We start from the raw sequence: 20,530 nt of genomic DNA, 5'->3' as shown, positions 1-20,530 counted from the left end.
TAGCCAGATGGAAAGTGAACTTGTAATTCAATAAGGACAGCGTTCGCTGGTTTTGATCCTTTGAGTGCCGGGCAGGAGAATGCCTGAGGATTAAAAACAGTGCGGCTTATTCCCAAATCAGGGAAGGATAATAGGACCAGATCATTTATAAAATGTAAGGTTAGGCATTGGAAAATTAAAAGAATCCCTCACTGTAAATAGTTTAATTTATTTACATGACATTGCAATATAAATGGGGGAATTCTGCTTTAATATAGCATTTTAATATTAACATTACAAATTGCCGAACAAATGTATGTGGAGAGGTGGCGGGCAGCTGGTATGCTGACACTTGTATGACACACCTCTGCTACTTTTAATGTTTGGTTGCAAGCTGGGTAATGATTTGCTGTTGTCTGACTGAGGCAGATGCAGTCCAATTCAATAAATCTCTCTGCTGTCTTTTTCAGCAGCCAAGTTGGTGGCTGTACGTAAACAGGGATCTGCAATCTCCCAAGTGGCATTCAGGGGAGGGAGAGCAGACGCACTGTTCTTTCTCTGCGAGAGAGAGAGAGGACGGTCTGTGTACAGTACTCCTACCCTTAAGCAAAAGATTTTGTTCGAGCTTTGGACGAAATTGCTTAGAATCGTTTCATGGTGAGGGGGAGAGACAGGGGGAAGTGAAGCAAATTTTGGACATCATGCAAATGGAGGTGTTAGAGAATGCAAAACCTGTGACAGGGAGGTGGCGGAACAAGCTGCTGAAAGTAGCCCTCTTCGTTTTTGTGACTGCAACTGTGGTTCTCAGTATTTTGCTGGCACTCGGTAAGTGGTACTCAATCGGCTGATTGTGCACTTTTGAACTCTCCTGCTTGTAGCTGGTTCAACTTTCTGTTGTAATGTTCCACAGCTGGATTGGAACAGCATTGAGATCTGGCACTACAGCCAAAAAGAGAGACCTCTCCAATATTCGTGATTGTATTTGAGTGTGTGGGTTAGAGTTGCATTGGAGGAGGGAATACAACTGTGTAAATCAGATCATGGTGCAATCATAGAATGGTTACAGCATAGAAGGAGGCCATTCATCCCATTGTGTTCCCGCTAGCTCTCCAAGAGCATTCAGCTAGTCCCACTCCCCCGCCCTTTCCCTGTCACCTTACAAACCTTTTCACTTCAGATAATTATCCAATTCCCTTTTGAAGGCCTCAATTGAATTTGCACTTATCACACTCTCAGGCAGTGCATTCCAGATCCTAACCACTTGCTGTGTAAAAATGTTTTTCCTCATGTCGCTGTTGGTTCTTTTGCCATTCACTTTAAAATGGTGTCCTCTGGTTCTCGATCCTTCTACAAATGGAACAGTTGCACTCTTATCTGCTCTGTCCAGACCCCTCATGATTTTGAACACTTCCATCAAATCTCCTCTCAGTCTCTTCTCGAAACAAACAGCCCCAACTTCTCCAATCTATCCATGTACCTGAAATCCCTCATCCTGGAACCATTCTCATAAATCTTTTCTGCACTCTCTCGAAAGTCTTAACACCCTTCCGAAAGTATGGTGGCCAGAATTGGACACAAACTCCAGTTGATGCCGAACCAATGTTTTATAAAGGTTTATCATAACCTCCCTCTTTTGTACTCTATACCTCTATTTATATCGCCCAGGATTCCACATGCCTTTATAAATGCTTTTTCCAGCTGCCCTGCCACCTTCAATGATTTGTGCACATGTACTCCCAGGTGTCTCTGTTGCTGCCAGGGATGTGCACTGACATGTTGCACTGCAGACATTTGGCAGAATTATTGACTCAGCCATGGGCATATGGGCAATTAATTTGAATATAAAGTGTATAGCTAATCTAATGCTATAAAAACACAGTTCGATTTAAAACACATTTCTCCCTATAAATAACATAGCTAAGCATTCAGACATCAGTGGAGAGCAGCACAACTGTATTAGCTAGATAGCAAGCAAAATGGTATGCAATGCCAATGCAAATTACTTTTGTTGCCAGACTAGAGCGAGCTACATCATGTCACAGGGTGGTAGATGGACCTTATGGGATAACCTCTGTGGATTCACATTGTATCAGGAGTGCATTCATCCAATAAACCATGAAGCTCAAGGAGAGAATTGTTATTGTGGTTATTGAGATGAGACAGTAGAAAAACCAGCAAAAGGAAGATGGACCATTTCTCACAATGCTGTTGTCACAAGACAATTTAACCTGTGATGGTCAATGTTTGTGCAACTTCTCCACCTGTTTGTAATATGTGTCTGAAGACAGGGCAGCCAACAAAAGGGCAGTGATCTCCAAATCAGGAGAATTTTATAGAATGGAGCAAATAGTACTTCAGAAGAGTCATGTATAACAGAAAAGCAAAGTGGGACAGGAAGGGACAGAGAGATTAATGATAGGTAGCTAAGACCAGTTTATTCATCTTGACAGGGTGTTAAACTAGGTCCTGGATTCTAAAATACAGAAACAACAGAATCTCTCATGGACAAAATGTCATTTACTCATCAAAGCTAGTGACAAAATTAAATAAACACAATTACAAATAAAGAGCGCCCTTCAGTTCCTCCAATAAAACGATTCTCTTAAATTCACTTATGTCTCTATCTCAGTCTATCACTGTCGATTCCGATTCAGCTGACAAGATAATTATGAACAAAAAGCTTTTCTGCAAAAAGTTGAGCAGTTGTTACTGCACTTATTATTCAGTTACAAAATGTTTAGTCATCATCTATAAGATTGTACTCCAGACTAACCAATTTGCGTCCAAGCCAAATATCTTACCTGTTAAAGGTGCACTTTTAATGTAATGTAATTCTATGATACAGACAACTTTCAAATGACATTGGCCACTCAGATTATCTGCCCTCAAATTGAATAGAAAATAATACACATTGCAGTTATTAATCTTTGACATTTTTAAAACCTGTCCTTTAATTGAATTCGCAGCAAAAAAAAGTTAATGACTGTTTCTAACATGGTCATTAAAACATAATAAATTTTTACTGTGTCTTCCCTGACAAAGTTTTCAGTAAGCAGACACAGCATGTATTTTGTTAAGGAAGACAGTACATCATAGATTAAGGTTTATTTAAAGCTGTCCGTTACATTGTATTTACTAACTATTGTATATGGGTCAGCAGCATCTTGTTTTGTCAATATCATTCAGCCCCATTACATTCATGAGAAACTTACAGTGCTGATCTCTGGAGATTCCTTGGATTTTCTTGCCTGTTTTCCCTTCAATACAAGTTCTGGAACACCGTGATTCCAAATGAATAGCAGCGGACATTTATATATAAGTAAAAGTCCAGCAATGTTCAACATGTCACTAAGCTTGTGTCCCAAGTGAAAGTAATGCGTGCCAGAGTCTAAAAATTGAGACATTCTCTACCTGACTTTTCCCATTTTAAAATGAGTTTACATAACACAAGCCTTTAAACTTGTGTTTTAAAATAACCTAGCTGCTAGCAAGGGGCTCTAACTTTTTCATGTGGGGGGCACATTACAATTTTTATCTTACATAGGGATCAGGTGAGATAATTTCAGAAAGATCAATGCATTAAAAAATTATCTTACACTCAATCAGACAACAGCAAATGCGCATTTGTGTGAAGAAGCTTTAAACGAAAAGACTAATTTATAGACTTACTTTCTCTTCACTATGTTGGACACTGATTTAGTGAGATACATGGCATTTTTTTTTGCTTGCACAAGTAGTCAATGTCTGCCTGCATTTGTTGTAGTGATGCAGAGTATCCGAAAAGATGTTACTCTGTGTTCCCCCCAGCTCTGTGTCCCCCACCCCCTGTTCTGTGCTCCTCCCCATTCTGTGCTCCCCCCACTCTGTGTTCCTCGCCGCCTCTGTGTCCACCCCCCCCACCGTGTTCCCTACCGTTCTGTGTTCCCACTGCTCTGTGTTGCCCCCCCACTCTGTTACCCCCCCAGCTCTGTGGTTTTCTCCCCGGCTCTGTGGTTACCCACCCTCACTCTGTGGATCCCCCCGCTCTGTGGTCCCCCCACCTTGTGGTTCCCCCCCACTCTGTTTCCCCCCCCGCTCTGTGTTCCCCGCTCTGTGTTTCCTCCCCCCGCTCTGTGTTTCCTCCCCCCGCTCTGTGTTTCCTCCCCCCGCTCTGTGTTTCCTCCCCCCGCTCTGTGTTTCCTCCCCCCGCTCTGTGTTTCCTCCCCCCGCTCTGTGTTTCCTCCCCCCGCTCTGTGTTTCCTCCCCCCGCTCTGTGTTTCCTCCCCCCGCTCTGTGTTTCCTCCCCCCGCTCTGTGTTTCCTCCCCCCGCTCTGTGTTTCCTCCCCCCGCTCTGTGTTTCCTCCCCCCGCTCTGTGTTTCCTCCCCCGCTCTGTGTTTCCTCCCCCCGCTCTGTGCTCGCCATTCCCCCACCTATCTGTTTCCCCCCTCTCTGTTTCCCCCTGTCCTTGCCGCTCTCTGTGCCCTTGCCTCCCTCTGTGTCAATCCCTCCTCCCTGTGGCACCCCTCTCTCTATGCCCCAACTCTCTCTATGCCCCAACTCTCTCTATGCCCCAACTCTCTCTATGCCCCAACTCTCTCTATGCCCCAACTCTCTCTCTCTGCCCCCTCTCTCTCTCTCTGTGCCTCCCTTTCTCTCTGTGCCCCTTTCTCTCTCCTGATTTCAGGAACAATGGTTTCTGAACTTCAGACAGCTTAGGGGTTTTCCAGCAGGTTCCGATCTTTTTTGAAAAGCCTGCTCGAAAACCCCTAAGCTGTTCTGTCAGGTGCTGGGAGCAAGAACAGTGGCTTCCAAACTTCAGACAGATTTTTTTCTTTAAATCCCACTGGAAACCCCTGAATCTGTCCGAAGTTCAGAAGCTGCTGTTCCCTCTCTCAGTACCTGTCAGCTGTGAATATGGAAAGGAGTGTTATTGAGCATTAGAGAAAGATCTGAGCTTAGAAATTCCAATTCAGCTTTGAAACTGACACTTGCGATTTTTTTCTTTAAAGCCAGTCTAGTCGGAAGGAAGAAGCCAATGAGAAATTTCTCATTCTTGAAATTACCAGTCACGGAGCTCAAATCTTTTTACCATGGACACTGTTGTCCGTGTACGGACATGTTGCCGATCCCTGGTTCCTGCACTCCCTTTAGAATTGTAACCCTTTTATATTGCCTTTCCTCCTCCTTCCTCCTAAAATGTGTTACTTCACACTTTTCTGCATTAAATTTAATCTGCCACGTGTCTGCCCATTCCACCAGCATGTCTGTGTCCTCTTGAAGTCTATCACTATCCTCCTCACAGTTCGCAATACTTCCACTGCTTAGGAAAGTGCATATATCAGATTGTGCTATGAAATGATGTATAAACTGGACCATTGCCCATGTTTTGGCCTCAGCTCAGTGGACAGCACTCACTGCAGTATCTGAGTCAGAAGGTCAAGGGTTCAATCCCCACTCCAGATATTTGAGCTCATAATCCAGACTGACAGTCCAGTGCAGTACTGGGGGTGTGCTGCACTGTCCGAGGTGTTAAAATTAGGCCCTATCTGACTGTGTCAAGTGGATATAACAGATCTCATGGCACTATTCAAAGGGGAGTTTGCCTGGTGTCCTGGCCAATATTTATTCTGCAACCAACATCACGAAAACAAATTATTTGGTCAGCTACTTTTTTGCTATTTGTAGGATCTTTCATAGAATTTTAGACATTTACAGCATGGAAGGAGGCAATTCAGCCCATTGTGTCTGCACCAGCCGACAAGGAGCCATCAGCCTAATCCCACTTTCCAGCTCTTGCTCCGTAGTCTTGTAGGTTACAGCACTTCAAGTGAGTATCCAAGTACTGATTAAATGTTTCTGCCTCTACCTCCCTTTCAGACAGTGAGTTCCAGATCCCCACCACACTCTGGTTGAAAATATTCCCTTTGAATCCCCTGTAAACCTCCTTCCTACCTCTTACCCTGAATCTATGCTCCCTGGTTATGGACCCCTCAACCAAGAGGAATTGGGCCTTCCTATCCACTCTAAATAGAACCCTCATAATTTAAACACTTCAATTAGGTCGCCCCTCATTCTCCTCTGTTCCAAAAGGAAACAACCCTAGCCTATCCAATCATTCCTCATAACTAAAATTCTCCAGTCCTGGCAACATTCTCGTATATCTCCTCTGTATCCTCTCCAGTGCAATCACATCTTTCATATAGTGCAGTGACCAGAACTGCATGCAATACTCTAGCTGTGGCCTTACTGGTGTTTTATACAGTTCCAGTATAACCTCTGAGCTCTTATATTCTATGCCTTGGTTAATAAAGGCAAGTATCCTGTATGCCTTCTTGACCACTTTATATCCCTGTCCAGCCACCTTCAGGGATCTGTGGACATGCACTCCAAGGTCCCTCTGTTTCTCTACACTTCTCAGCATCCTACCATTTATTGTGTATTCCCTGGCCTTGTTAGCCTTCCCCAAATGCATTACTTCCCAATTCTCCGAATTGAACTCCATTTGCCACTGTTCTGTCCATCTGACTAGTTTATTGATATCTTCCTGCAGTCTACAGCTTTCTTCTTCATTATCAACCATATGGCCAATTACTGTATCATCTATAAACTTAATTATACCTCCTACATCCAAGCCAAAATCATTGATATATTTCACAAAAGCCAAGGGACCTAGTGCTGAGCCCCGTGGAACCCTGCTGGAAACAGCCTTCTGGTCATAAAAACACCCATCGACCATTACCCTTTGCTTCTTGCCTCTGAGCCAATTTTGGATCCAGCTTGCCATTTTGCCTTGGATCCCATGGGCTTTCACTTTTGTGACTAGTCTGCCACATGGGACCTTAGCAAAACCCTTGCTCAAATCCATATGGACTACATGAAATGCATAACCTCATTGACCCTCCTAGTTCATGTTAGTCAGATACAACCTACCCTGAATAAATCTGTGCCAGCTGTCTGATTAATCTGTGTCTTTCTAAATGAAGATTTATCCTGTCCCTCAGAATTATTTCCAATAATATTCCCACCACTGAGATTAGGCTGACTCACCTGTAATTAATCGGTCTTTGCCTTTCTCCCTTTTTAACCAATGGTACAATATTAACTGCCCTTCACTTAGAAAGGCACAGGTTAATCAAGGATAATCAGCATGGATTTGTTAAGGGAAGATCTTGTTTGACCAACTTGATTGAATTTTTTGAAGAAGTAACAAGGAAGATAGATGAGGGCAGTGCAGTTGATGTGGTCTATATGGATTTTAGCAAGGTATTTGACAAGGTCCCACATGGCAGACTGGTTAAAAACATAAAATCCCATGGGATCCAGGGAAATGCAGCAAGGTGGATATAAAATTGGCTCAGTGACAGGAAACAAAGGGTAATTGTTGACATGTGTTTTAGCGACAGGAGGGCTGTTTCCAGTGGCGTTCCGCAGGGCTCAGTACTGGGTCCCCTGCTTTTTGTGGTATATATTAATGATTTGGACGTAAGTGTAGGGGGCATGATCAAGAAGTTTGCAGATGACAGTTGGCTGTATGGTAGATAGCGAGGAGGATAGCTGTAGGCTGCAGGAAGATATTTATCTGGTCAGATGGGCAGAAAAGTGGCAAATAGAATTCAACTTGGAGAAGTGTGAGGTGATGCATTTCTGGAGGTCAAACAAGGCAAAGGAATACATGATTAATGGGAAAATACTGAGAGGTGTAGAGGAAGTGAGGGACCTTGGAGTGAATGTCCACAGATCCCTGGAGGTAGCAGGACAGGTCTATAAGGTGGTTAAGAAGGCATATGGAATCCTTTCCTTTATTAGTCGAGGTAAAGAATACAAGAGCAGGGAGGTTATATTGGAACTGTATAACTCATTGTTTAGGCCACAACTTGAATACTGTGTGCAGTTCTGATCACCTCATTACAGAAAGGATGTCATTGCACTAGAGAGGGTACAGAGGAGATTTACGAGGATGTTGCCAGACTGGAAAAATGAGGCTATGAGGAAAGATTGGATAGGCTGGGGTTGTTCACCTTGGAACTGCGAAGGCTGAGGGTAGATCTGATTGAAATGTACAAGATTTTGAGGGGCCTGGATAGAGTGGAGGTGAAGGGTCTATTCACCTTAGCAGAGAGGTCAGTGACGATGGGGCATAGATTTCAAGTGATTGGTAGAAAGATGAGAGGGGAGATGAGGAAAACCTTTTTCACCCAGAGGGTGGTGATGGTCTGGAACTCACTGCCTGAAAGGGTAGTTGAGGCAGAAACCCTCGACTCACTCAAGAGGAGTCTGTATATGCACCTCAAGTGCTGTAAACTGCAGGGTTACGGACCAAATGCTGGAAGGTGGGATTAGAATAGGTGGATCGGTTTTTGGCCGGCACAGACACGATGGGCCAAGTGGCCTCTTTCTGTGCCTTAAAATTTCTATGATTCTATTTTTTAAAAAGGCTAACTTGTAGGATTTTTCCATAAAAAGTCTAATGTAAATGACCAACCGATGAAATTAAATTTCCCATTTGACATATAGGGTTTTCCTGATAGCCTTGTTCCCTGGACTTCTGGCATTGGAGTATATACGATTTAGCACTGCCAAACTCCCTTGTTCTCTATTTTCTAGCCTTTCTTCCTCTGCCTTTCAAGCACACTGACGAATTATCTGCCTTCCATTCCCAACTTTTCTTCTGTGCCCAAATTGGCTGTTGCATTTCCTCCAGAACAACTTTGCCTGCACTTTGGACTGACTTGGAGGTCAGCGTGCTGTCGCTGAGCCAAGGCATTATATTAAAAGCAATATTTACAGTCTTCATTACGTACAGCACACATTCATGCAACTGTGATCTGCCTCCTTTCTGTATAGGTGCAGGCAGATAAAGCTGCTAACAGCATTTTGGATTTTGGAGCAACAGAGAACAGTACTAGAATAGCAGTGTGACTGATATAGATCCCGCTAAACTTGCCAGGGCCTTTGAATTTTAGCAAACGAATAAAGCTCAGGTATCAATTGACATCATAAAATAGATTTATCGTATTACTGTTTGTGGGAACTTGCTCTGCGCAAATTGGCTGCTGTATTTCCTACATTACAACAGTGACTACACTTCAAAAGAACTTCGTTTGCTTTCAAGCACTTTGAGATGTCCAGTGGTTGTGAAAAGCACTACATAAATATAAGTCTTTTTTAAAAATAAAAGGCTGGTTTTACTTCACTCTGTCATAGGAGCAGGAGTAGGCCATTCAGCCCATTGAGCTTGTCCCGCTATTCAAGATCATGGCTGATCATCCACTTCAATGCTATTTTCCCACACTATCCCCATATTTCTTTGTCATTGGCATTTAGAAATCTGTCAATCACTGTTTTAAACATACTCAATGACTGAGCTTCCACAGCCCTCTGGGGTAAAGAATTACAAAGATTCACAACCCTCTGAGCAAAGAAATTTCTCCTCATCTCTGTCCCAATTGGCTTCCCCCTTATTTTGAAATTGTGTCCCCTGGTTCTAGACTCCCCAGCCAGGGGAAACATTTTAACTGCATCTACCCTGTCTATCCCTTTAAGTATTTTTTAGGTTTCAATGAGATCACCTCTCATTCTTCGAAATTCTAGAGAATACAGGCCCAGTTTCCCCAATCTCTCTTCATAGGACAGTCCCACTATCCCAGGAACAAGTCTGGTTAACATTTGTTGCACTCCCTCTACGGCAATGATATCCTTCCTAAGGTAAGGGGACCAAAACTGTACACGGTACTTCAGGTGTGGTCTAACCAAGGTTTTGTACAATTGAAGCAAGACTTCATTACTCCTGTACTCAAATCCTCTTGTGATAAAGGGTAACATACTATTAGCCTTCCTAATGGCTTGCTGCACCTGCATGCTTGCTTTCAGTGACTTTTTGACAAGGACACCCAGATCCTTTTGTACATCTATACTTTCTAATCTCTTACCATTAAAGAAATACCCTGCATATCTATTCCTCCTACCAAAGTGGATAACCTCACATTTTTCCACATTATATTCCATCTGCCACATTCTTGCCCACTCACTAAGTCTGTCCAAATCCCCTTGAAGCCGCTTTGCATCTTCCTCACAACACACATTCCCACCTAGTTTTGTGTCATCCGCGAACTTGGAAATACTACATTTGGTCCCCACATCCAAATCATTGATATATATTGTGAACAGCTGGGGCCAAAGCACTGATCCCTGCGGTACTCCACTCATCACAGCCTGCCAGCACAAGAATGACCCGTTTATTCCTATTCTCTGCTTTCTACCTGTTAACCAACCCTTAATCCATGCCTGTATATTACCTCCTATCCTATGTGCTTTAATTTTGCTGACCAACCTCCTGTGGGGGACTTTATCAAAAGCCTTCTGAAAATCCAAGTATACCACATCCACCGACTCCCCTTTATCAATTCTGTTGATAAATTAGTAACATCCTCAAAAAATTCCAACAGGTTCGTCAAACATGATTACCCATTCGCAAATCCATGTTGACTATACCCAATCGGATCATTATTATCCAAGTGTCCATTTATCTCATCCTTTAGAATAGATTCTATCATTTTCCCAATGACTGATGTAAGGCTAACAGGTCTGTAATTCCCTGTTTTCTCTCTCCCTCCCTTCTTAAATAGTGGGGTGAAATTTTCTACCTTCCAATCTGCAGGAACCGCTCCAGAATCTATAGAATTTTGGAAAATGATCACCAATGCATCCACTATCTCCATAGCTTCCTCTTTCAACACTCTGGTATGTAGAATATCAGGTCCTGGGGACTTAACAACCTTCAGCCCCATTAATTTCTCCAATACAATCTTCTTACTAATATAAATTTCTTTCAATTCCTCATTCTCCCTAATCCCTTGGATCTCTAATTCTGGGAGATTTCTTGTATCTTCCTCAGTGAAGACAGACACAAAGTAATCATTTAGCTTCTCTGCCATTTCTCTATTCCTCATTATAAATTCTCCTGACTCTGCCTGCAATGGACCCACATTTGTCTTAGCCAAATATTTCCTTTTTATGTACCTGTAGAAGCTTTTACAGTCTGTTATATTTTTTGCTTACATTCATATTCTAATCTCCCTTTTTTTTTATCAGTTTCTTCATCCTCCTTTGCTGTATTCTAAAATCCTCCCAATCCTCAGGTTTACTACTATTTCTGGCAACTTTATAGGCCTTTTCTTTTAATCTTTTAGTAAATGTATTAGTAATAAAAAAAGTGCGAGGGAAATTAATGGGGTTAAAGGCTGACAAATCCCCAGGACCTGATAATCTAAATCCCAGAGTACTAAAGGAAGTGGCCCTGGAAATAGTGGATGCATTGGTGGTCATCTTCCAAAATTCTATAGACTCTGGAGCAATTCCTACAGACTGGAGGGTGGCAAATGTAACCCACTATTTAAAAAAGGAGGGAGAGAAAAAACAGGGAATTATAGACCAGTTAGCCTTATATCAGTAATGGGGAAAATGCTAGAGTCTGTTATAAAGGATGTGATAGCAGAACACCTGGAAAACATAAACAGGATTGGAAAAAGTCAGCATGGGTTTACGAAAAAGACATCTTAGAACACCTACTGGAGTTTTTTGAGGATGTAACTAGTAGAATAGATAAGGGAGAACCAGTGGATGTGGTGTATTTGGATTTTCAGAAGGCCTTTGAAAAGGTCTCACATAAGAGGTTAGTGTGCAGAATTAAAGCACATGGGATTGGGGGTAATATACTGGCATGGATTGAGAATTGGTTGACAGACAGGAAACAGAGAGTAGGAATAAACGGGTCTTTTTCCGGGTGGCAGGCAGTGACTAATGGGGTACCGCAGGTGTTTGTGCCCCAGCTATTCACAATATATATGAATGACTTGGGTGAGGGAACTAAATGTAACATTTCCAAGTTTGCAGAGACACAAGGCTGGGGGATATATGAGCTGTGATAAATGTGAGGTTATCCACTTTGGTTGTAAAAGCAGAAAGGCAGATTATTATCTGAATGGTGATAGATTGGGAAAGGGGAGGTGCAGCGAGACCTGGGTGTCCTTGTGCACCAGTTGCTGAAAGCAAGCATTCAGGTGCAGCAAGCAGTTAGGAAGGCGAATGGTATGTTGGCCTTCATTGCAAGAGGATTTGAGTACAGGAGCAAGGATGTATTACTGCAGTTATACAGGACATTGGTGAGACCACATCTGGAGCATTGTGTGCAGTTTTGGTCTCCTTATCTGAGGAAGGATGTTCTTGCCATGGAGGAAGTGCAAAGAAGATTTACTAGGCTGATTCCTGGGATGGCAGGATTGACGTATGAGGAGAGATTGGGTGGACTAGGCCTATATTCACTAGAGTTTAGAAGAATGAGAGTGGATCTCATAGAAACCTATAAAATTCTATCAGGACTAATCAGGCTAGATGCAGGGAGGATGTTCCCGATGGCTGGGGAGTCCAGAACCAGGGGTCACAGTCTCAGGATACGGGGTATGCCATTTAGAACCAAGATGAGGAGAAATTTCTTCACTCAGAGGGTGGTGAACCTGTGGAATTCTCTACCACAGAAGGCAGTGGAGGCCAAGTCATTAAATATATTCAAGAAGGAGATAGATATATTTCTTAATGTCAAAGGGATCAAGGGATTTGGGGAGAAAGTGGGAACAAGGTACTGAATTAGACTATCAGCCATGATCTTTTTTTGAATGGTGGAGCAGGCCAGAAGGGCCGAATGGTCTACTCCTGCTCCTATTTTCTATGTTTCTATGTAATCTTATACAATCCTTAACTTCCTTTGTTATCCACAGTTGACTGCCTTTACTTTTGGGGTTTTTGTGCCTTGAAGGAATGTATAGTTGCTGTAAACTATGTAATATTTATTTAAAGACTATCCATTGCCTATGTACTGTCATACCTGCTAATGTATTTTCCCAATCCACCTCAGCCAATTTGCCTCTCATACCTTCAGAATTTCCTTTGTTCAAATTTAACACCCTGGCTTCAGATTGAACCATCTCACTTTCAAACATAATGTAAAATTCTATCATATTATGGTTACTCATCCCTGAAGTTTCTTTTACAACAAGATTATTAATTAACCCTTTCTCATTACATAAAACTAGATCTAAAATAGCCTGTTGTCTAGTCGGTTCCTCAACATACTGCTCTAGAAAACCATCCCTAACACACTCCAGAAACTCGTCCTTCACAACATTAGTGCTCATTAGGTTTACCCAGTCTATATGCAGATTGAAGTCACCCATGATTACTATATTACCCATGCCACATGCTTCTCTAATCTCCTGATTAATACCATGCCCCACACTACCACTACTGTTTGGTGGCCTATAAACAACTCCGACCAATGTTTGCTGCCCTTTGCTGTTTCTTAGCTCCACCCAAACAAATTCCACATTTTATTCTTCCGATCTGAGATCCTCCCTTACTAATGTACTGATTCCATCCCTTATTATCAGTGCAACACCACCGCCTTTTCCTTTTTGCCTGTCCTTCCTAATGTCGAATATCCTTGAATATTCAGTTGCCAGTCTTTGTCACCCTGTAGCCACGTTTCCGTTATGGCAATTAGATCATACCCATTTACCTCTATTTGGGCCTATACATCATCGACCTTGTTGTGAATGCTGTGTGCATTCAGGTAGAGTACCCTTAACCTTGTCTTCTTGACATTCTGTATTCTAAGCCTAGTTGATGCTCGCCTTTGTTTCGCCTGCCTTCTAATGTCACTTGCTAATTTTCTACCTCCTGTTACCACCTTTACTTCCTTCCGATTTGAGCTACCCCTCAGGTTCCCATCCCCCTGACCAGCTAGTTTAAACCCTCCCCCAACAGCACTAGTAAACCTCCCTGCGAGGATATTAGTTCTGGTCCTGTTAAGGTGCAGGCTGTCCATCTTGTACAGGTCCCAATGCCTCAAACCTGATGCCCTCCCTCCTACACCAATTCTCCAGCCATGTGTTCAATCGATCAATCCTTCTATTCCTGTGCTCTCTAGCATGTGGCACTGGGCGTAATCCTGAGATTACTGCTTTGGAGGTCCTGCTTTTTAATTTCCTCCCTAACTCCCTAAAATTTACTGTCATAATAACATGAGAAATAGGAGCATAAGTAGGCCATTCGGCCCCTCGAGCCTGCCCCGCCATTCAATAAGATTACAGCTGATCTGCCCCAGACCTCAACTTCTCTTTCGTGCCAGCTCCACATAGCCCTCAACTCCCTGATATTTCAAAAATCTATCTACCTCCTCATTAAATACTTTCAGTGATCTAGCCTCCACAACTCTGAGGTAGAGAATTCCACATATTCACTACTCTGAGAGAAGAAATTCCTTCGCATCTCAGTTTTAAATGAGTGCCCCCTTATTCTGTAACTATGTCCTCTAGTTTGAGATTCCGCCACGAGTGGAAACATCTTCTCAACATCTATCCTGTCAAGCCTCCTCAGAATCTTGTACATTTCAATAAGATCATCCCTCATTCTTCGAAACTCTAATGAATAAAGGCCTCACCTGTTTAGCCGTTCTTGATGAGTCGACCCCTTCATCCCAGGAATCAGCTTAGTGAATCTCTTTGAACTGCCTCCAATGCCAGTATTCTTTGGCCTCCTTATCTCGAGAGACAATGGATAAGCGCCTGGAGGTGGTCAGTGGTTTGTGAAGCAGCGCCGGGAGTGGCTATAAAGGCCAATTCTAGAGTGACAGGCTCTTCCACAGGTGCTGCAGAGAAATTTGTTTGTTGGGGCTGTTGCACAGTTGGCTCTCCCCTTGCGCCTCTGTCTTTTTTCCTGCCAACTACTAAGTCTCTTCGACTCGCCACACTTTAGCCCCGCCTTTATGGCTGCCCGCCAGCTCTGGCGAATGCTGGCAACTGACTCCCACGACTTGTGATCAATGTCTCAGGATTTTATGTCGTGTTTGCAGACGTCTTTAAAGCGGAGACATGGACGGCCGGTGGGTCTGATACCAGTGGCGAGCTCGCTGTACAATGTGTCTTTGGGGATCCTGCCATCTTCCATGCGGCTCACATGGCCAAGCCATCTCAAGCGCCGCTGACTCAGTAGTGTGTATAAGCTGGGGATGTTGGCCGCCTCGAGGACTTCTGTGTTGGAGATACGGTCCTGCCACCTGATGCCAAGTATTCTCTGGAGGCAGCGAAGATGGAACGAATTGAGACGTCGCTCTTGGCTGACATACGTTGTCCAGGCCTCGCTGCCGTAGAGCAAGGTACTGAGGACACAGGCTTGATACACTCGGACCTTTGTGTTCCGTGTCCGTGCGCCATTTTCCCACACTCTCTTGGCCAGTCTGGACATAGCAGTGGAAGCCTTTCCCATGAGCTTGTTGATTTCTGCATCTAGAGACAGGTTACTGGTGATAGTTGAGCCTAGGTAGGTGAACTCTTGAACCACTTCCAGAGAGTGGTCGCCAATATTGATGGATGGAGCATTTCTGACGTCCTGCCCCATGATGTTCGTTTTCTTGAGGCTGATGGTTAGGCCAAATTCATTGCAGGCAGCCGCAAACCTGTCGATGAGACTCTGCAGGCACTCTTCAGTGTGAGATGTTAAAGCAGCATCATCAGCAAAGAGGAGTTCCCTGATGAGGACTTTCCATACTTTGGACTTCGCTCTTAGACGGGCAAGGTTGAACAACCTGCCCCCTGATCTTGTGTGGAGGAAAATTCCTTCTTCAGAGGATTTGAACGCATGTGAAAGCAGCAGGGAGAAGAAAATCCCAAAAAGTGTGGGTGCGAGAACACAGCCCTGTTTCACGCCACTCAGGATAGGAAAGGGCCCTGATGAGGAGCCACCATGTTGAATTGTGCCTTTCATATTGTCATGGAATGAGGTGATGATACTTAGTAGCTTTGGTGGGCATCTAATCTTTTCTAGTAGTCTGAAGAGACCACGTCTGCTGACGATCAATGAAAGCAATGTAGAGGGGCATCTGTTGTTCACGGCATTTCTCCTGTATCTGACGAAGGGAGAACAACATGTCAATGGTCAATCTCTCTGCACGAAAGCCACATTGTGCCTCAGGGTAGACCCGCTCGGCCAGCTTCTGGAGCCTGTTTAGAGCGACTCGAGCAAAGACTTTCCCCACTATGCTGAGCAGGGAGATTCCACGGTAGTTGTTGCAGTCACCGCGGTCACCTTTGTTTTTATAGAGGGTGATGATATTGACATTGCGCATGTCCTGGGGTACTGCTCCCTCGTCCCAGCACAGGCAAAGCAGTTCATGTAGTGCTGAGAGTATAGCAGGCTTGGCACTCTTGATTATTTCAGGGGTAATGCTGTCCTTCCCAGGGGCTTTTCCGGTGGCTCGAGAATCAATGGCATCACTGATTTCCGATTTGGTTGGCTGTATGTCCAGCTCATCCATGACTGGTAGAGGCTGGGCTGCATTGAGGGCAGTCTCAGTGACAGCATTCTCCCTGGAGTACAGTTCGAGGTAGTGCTCAACCCAGCGGTCCATTTGTTTGCGTTGGTCAGTGATTATGTCCCCCGATTTAGATTTGAGGGGGGCGATCTTCTTGATGGTTGGCCCAAGAGCTCTGTTAATGCCATCATACATTCCTCTGATGTTTCCGGTGTCTGAGGCCAGCTGAATATGACTGCATAGGTGTTGCCAGTAGTCGTTTGCGCAGCCTGGCTGTTCTTTGTGCAGTGCTTCTGGCTGCTTTAAGTGCTGCGGATGTTAAATCGCTGGGGGCTTTCTTGTAGTTCAACAGTGCAATGCGCTGTATATCGCTGTATAATGCGAGTATATCCTTTCTTAAATACGTGGACCAGAACTGTACACAGTAATCCAGGTGCGGCCTCACCAGAACCCTGTATAGTTGTAACAAAACTTCCCTATTTTTAAACTCCAGTCCCCTGGCAATAAAGGCCAAAATTCCATTTGCCTTCGTAATTACTTGTTGTACCTGCATGCTAACTTTTTGTGTTTCCTGCACAAAAACACCCAGATCCCTCTGTGCTGCACTTTTTTGAAGTCTCTCTCCATTTAAATAATAGTCTGCCTTTTGATTCTTCCGACCAAAGTGCATGACCTCACACTTTCCTACATTAAACTCCATCTGCCAAGTTTTTGCCCACTCACTCAACCTATCCTATCCCCTTGCAGATTCCTTATGCCCTCATCACAACATGCCCTCCCACCTATTTTTGTATCATCAGAAAATTTGGATGTATTACATTCTGTCCCCTCCTCCAAGTCATTGATATAAACAGCAAATAATTGAAGTCCTAGGACTGATCCTTGTGGCACTCCACAAGTTATGTCTTTCCAACTTGAAAAAGATCCATTAATCCCGACTCTCTGTCTTCTGTGTGTTAACCAATCCTCAATCCATGCTAATACATTACCTCCAATACCGTGAGCTCCGATCTTGTGCAATAATCTTTTATGTGGCAACTTATCGAATGCCTTCTGGAAATCCAAATACCCTACATCTACCGGTTCCCCTTTATCAACTCTGCTTGTAATATCCTCAAAGAACTCGAGCAAATTTGTCGAACATGATTTCCCTTTCACAAAACCATGTTGACTCTGATTGTGTTAAGCTTTTCGAAATATCCTGCTATTTCTTCCTTAATAATGGACTCTAGCATTTTCCCAATGACCGATGTTAGGCCGACTGACCTATAGTTTCCTGTGTTTTGTCTCCCTCCCTTCTTGAACAGGGGCATCACATTAGTGGTTTTCCAATCCGCTGGGACCCTCCCAGAATCCAGTGAGTTCTGGAATATTTCAACCAATGCCTCCACTATCTCTGCAGCCACCTCCTTTAAAACCCATAGATGCAGGCCATCAGGTCCTGGCGACTTGTCTGCCTTTAGTCCCATTAGTTTGTCAAATACTTTGTCCCTTGTGATAGAGACTTAGTTAGTTAGAATTACAGTACTGAAACAAGCCCTTCGGCCCACCGAGTCTGTGCCGACCATCAACCACCCATTTTATACTAATCCTACACTAATTCCATATTCCTACCACATCCCCACCTGTCCCTATATTTCCCTACCACCTACCTATACTAGGGGCAATTTATAATGGCCAATTTACCTATCAACCTGCAAGTCTTTTGGCATGTGGGAGGAAACCGGAGCACCCGGAGGAAACCCACGCAGACACAGGGAGAACTTGCAAACTCCACACAGGCAGTACCCAGAATTGAACCCGGGTCGCTGGAGCTGTGAGGCTGCGGTGCTAACCACTGCGCCACTGTGCCGCCTGTTACAAGATCTTTCCTCCCATTAGCTCCTTGCTTATCTGATATCTGTGGGATGTTTATAGTGATCTCCACAGTGAAGACCGATGCAAAATATTGGTTTAAATTATCTGCCATTTCCCTGTTCCCCCTTATCAATTCTCCCAATGCATCTTCCAAGGGTCCCACACTCACTTTAGCTACTCTCTTTCTATTTATATACCCGTAGAAGCTCTTGCTGTTTGTTTTTCTATTTCTTGCCAATTTACTTTCGTAATCAATTTTCTCCCTCTTTATTCGCTTTTTAGTCATCCGCTGCTAGGTCCTAAAAAAAAACTTCCCAATCCTCTGGCCGACCACTAGTTTTCACTGCTATGTATGCCTTAGTTTTTGATTGGATACTCTCCTTGACCACCTTTGTTAACCACGGGTGGTTCATCCTTCTTTTCGAGTTCTCCTCCGTAATTGCCCTTGTTTAAGGTGAGGACACTGGTTTGAGACCCGAGTTGCTCGCCCTCAAACTGAATTTGAAATTCTACCATGTTATGATCAGTACCCCCTAGAGGATCCTTAACTACGATATCTCTTATGAATCCTAACTCGTTACACATTACTAGATCAAAATAGCCTGTTCCCTGATAGGTTCTGCAGCGTATTGCTCGAAGTAACAATCCCTGATGCACTCTACAAATTCTTCTTCCATATTGCCTCTGCCAATCTAATTTGTCCAATCAATGTGAGATTAAAATCCCCCTTGACAATTGTCGCTCCCTTCTTGCACGCCTTCATTAGTTCCTGATTTATACTTTGTCCTACAGTGAGGCAACTCTTCGGAGGCAGAGAGATAAGTCCCATCCATGACTTCTTCCCCTTGCTATTCCTTATTTCCACCCAAACTGATTCCACATCACGATCTATTGCACCTATATCACTACTCATCATCGCACTGATACCTTCCTTTATTAACAAAGCTACCCCACCTCCTTTTCCTTTTTGCCTATTTTTCCAGAGCGTTGAATACCTTTGAATATTGAGTTCCCAGTCTTGGTCACCCTGCAACCACGTCTCTGTAATAGCTATGAAGTCATATTCATTTATTTCTATTTGTGCCATCAACTCGTCTGTCTTGTTACAAATGCTGCGTGCATTCAGATAAAGAGCCTTAAGCTTTGACTTTTTACCATTATTACTCATTCTGGTTCTAATTTCTGCTGCACGCTTCTGCTTATATTTCCCGCCCCTTCCTGTCGCACTTTGACTACCGTCCGCCTCTTCACTACCCTGCACATCTGCTCTCTTGTTTCTTTTTGGTTTTTTAAACTTCCCTTTAACTGAACCTTCCTCCCCCACCCCCGACTAATTAGTTTAAAGTCCTGTCTACAGCCCTCGTTATACGATTCGCCAGGACACTGGACCCAGCATGGTTCTAAAGAAGCTCGTCCCAACGAAACAGCTCTCTCCTTCCCCAGTACTGGTGCCAGTGCCCCCTGAATCAGAACCCATTTCTCCCACACCAATCTCTTTGAGCCACGCGTTTACCCCTCTAATCTTATTTACCCTACGCCAATTTGCATGTGGCTCAGGTCGTAATCCAGAGATTATTACCTTTGTGGTTCTGCTTTTTAATTTAGAAACAGAGAAAAATAGGAGCAGGAGTAGGCCATTCGATAATTCGAGCCTGCATCGCCATTCAATACGATTATGGTTGATCAACCAAACTCAGTACCCTGTTCCTGCTTTCTCCCCGTATCCCTTGATTCCTTTAGCCCTAAGAACTATATCTAACTCTTTCTTGACTATATTTAATGATTTGGCCTCAACTGCTTTCCGTGGTAGAGAATTCCACAGGTTCACCACTCTGGGTGAAGAAATCCCTCCTCATCTCAGTCGTAAATGGCTTACCCCTTATCTTTAGACTGTGACCCCTGGTCCTGGACTCCCCCGCCATCGGGAACATCCTTCCTGCATCTAGTCTGTCCAGTCCTGTTAGAATTTTGTAGGGTTCTATGAGATCCCCTCTCATTCTTCTAAACTCTAGCGAATACAAGCCTAATCGACCCAATCTCTCTTCATAAATCAGTCCTGCCATCCCAGGAATCAGTCTGGTGAACCTTCACTGCACTCCCTCCACAGCAAGAACATCCTTCCTCAGACAAGGAGACCAAAACTGCACACAACACTCCAGATGTGGTCTCACCAAGGCCTTGTATAATTGCAGTAAGACATCCTTGCTCCTGTACTCGAATCCTCTCGTTATGAAGGCCAGCATACCATTTGCCTTCTTAACTGCCTGCTGCACCTGCATGCTTACTCTCAGCGACTGGTACACAAGGACACCCAGGTCTCACTGAACCTCTCCCTCTCCCAATCTAACCCC

At 43.9% G+C, this 20,530-nt stretch overlaps 1 protein-coding gene across 2 annotated transcripts in view; it reads left to right on the top strand.

Moving 5' to 3' along the window:
• Window positions 1–522: 522 nt before the first annotated feature.
• The window catches only part of phex (phosphate regulating endopeptidase homolog, X-linked), a 183,949-nt gene continuing 163,941 nt past the window's right edge, over window positions 523–20,530 (top strand). For both annotated transcript variants that reach the window (XM_068040120.1, XM_068040119.1), the window contains exon 1: window positions 523–804. In XM_068040120.1, the coding sequence (XP_067896221.1) occupies window positions 681–804 (124 nt within the window). In that variant the 5' untranslated portion in view covers window positions 523–680. The remainder of the gene's footprint in view (window positions 805–20,530) is intronic.

Source organism: Heterodontus francisci, chromosome 10, assembly GCF_036365525.1.
Source record: "Heterodontus francisci isolate sHetFra1 chromosome 10, sHetFra1.hap1, whole genome shotgun sequence".
NCBI lineage: Eukaryota > Metazoa > Chordata > Chondrichthyes > Heterodontiformes > Heterodontidae > Heterodontus > Heterodontus francisci.
This window is presented reverse-complemented; position numbering and strand designations above follow the sequence as displayed.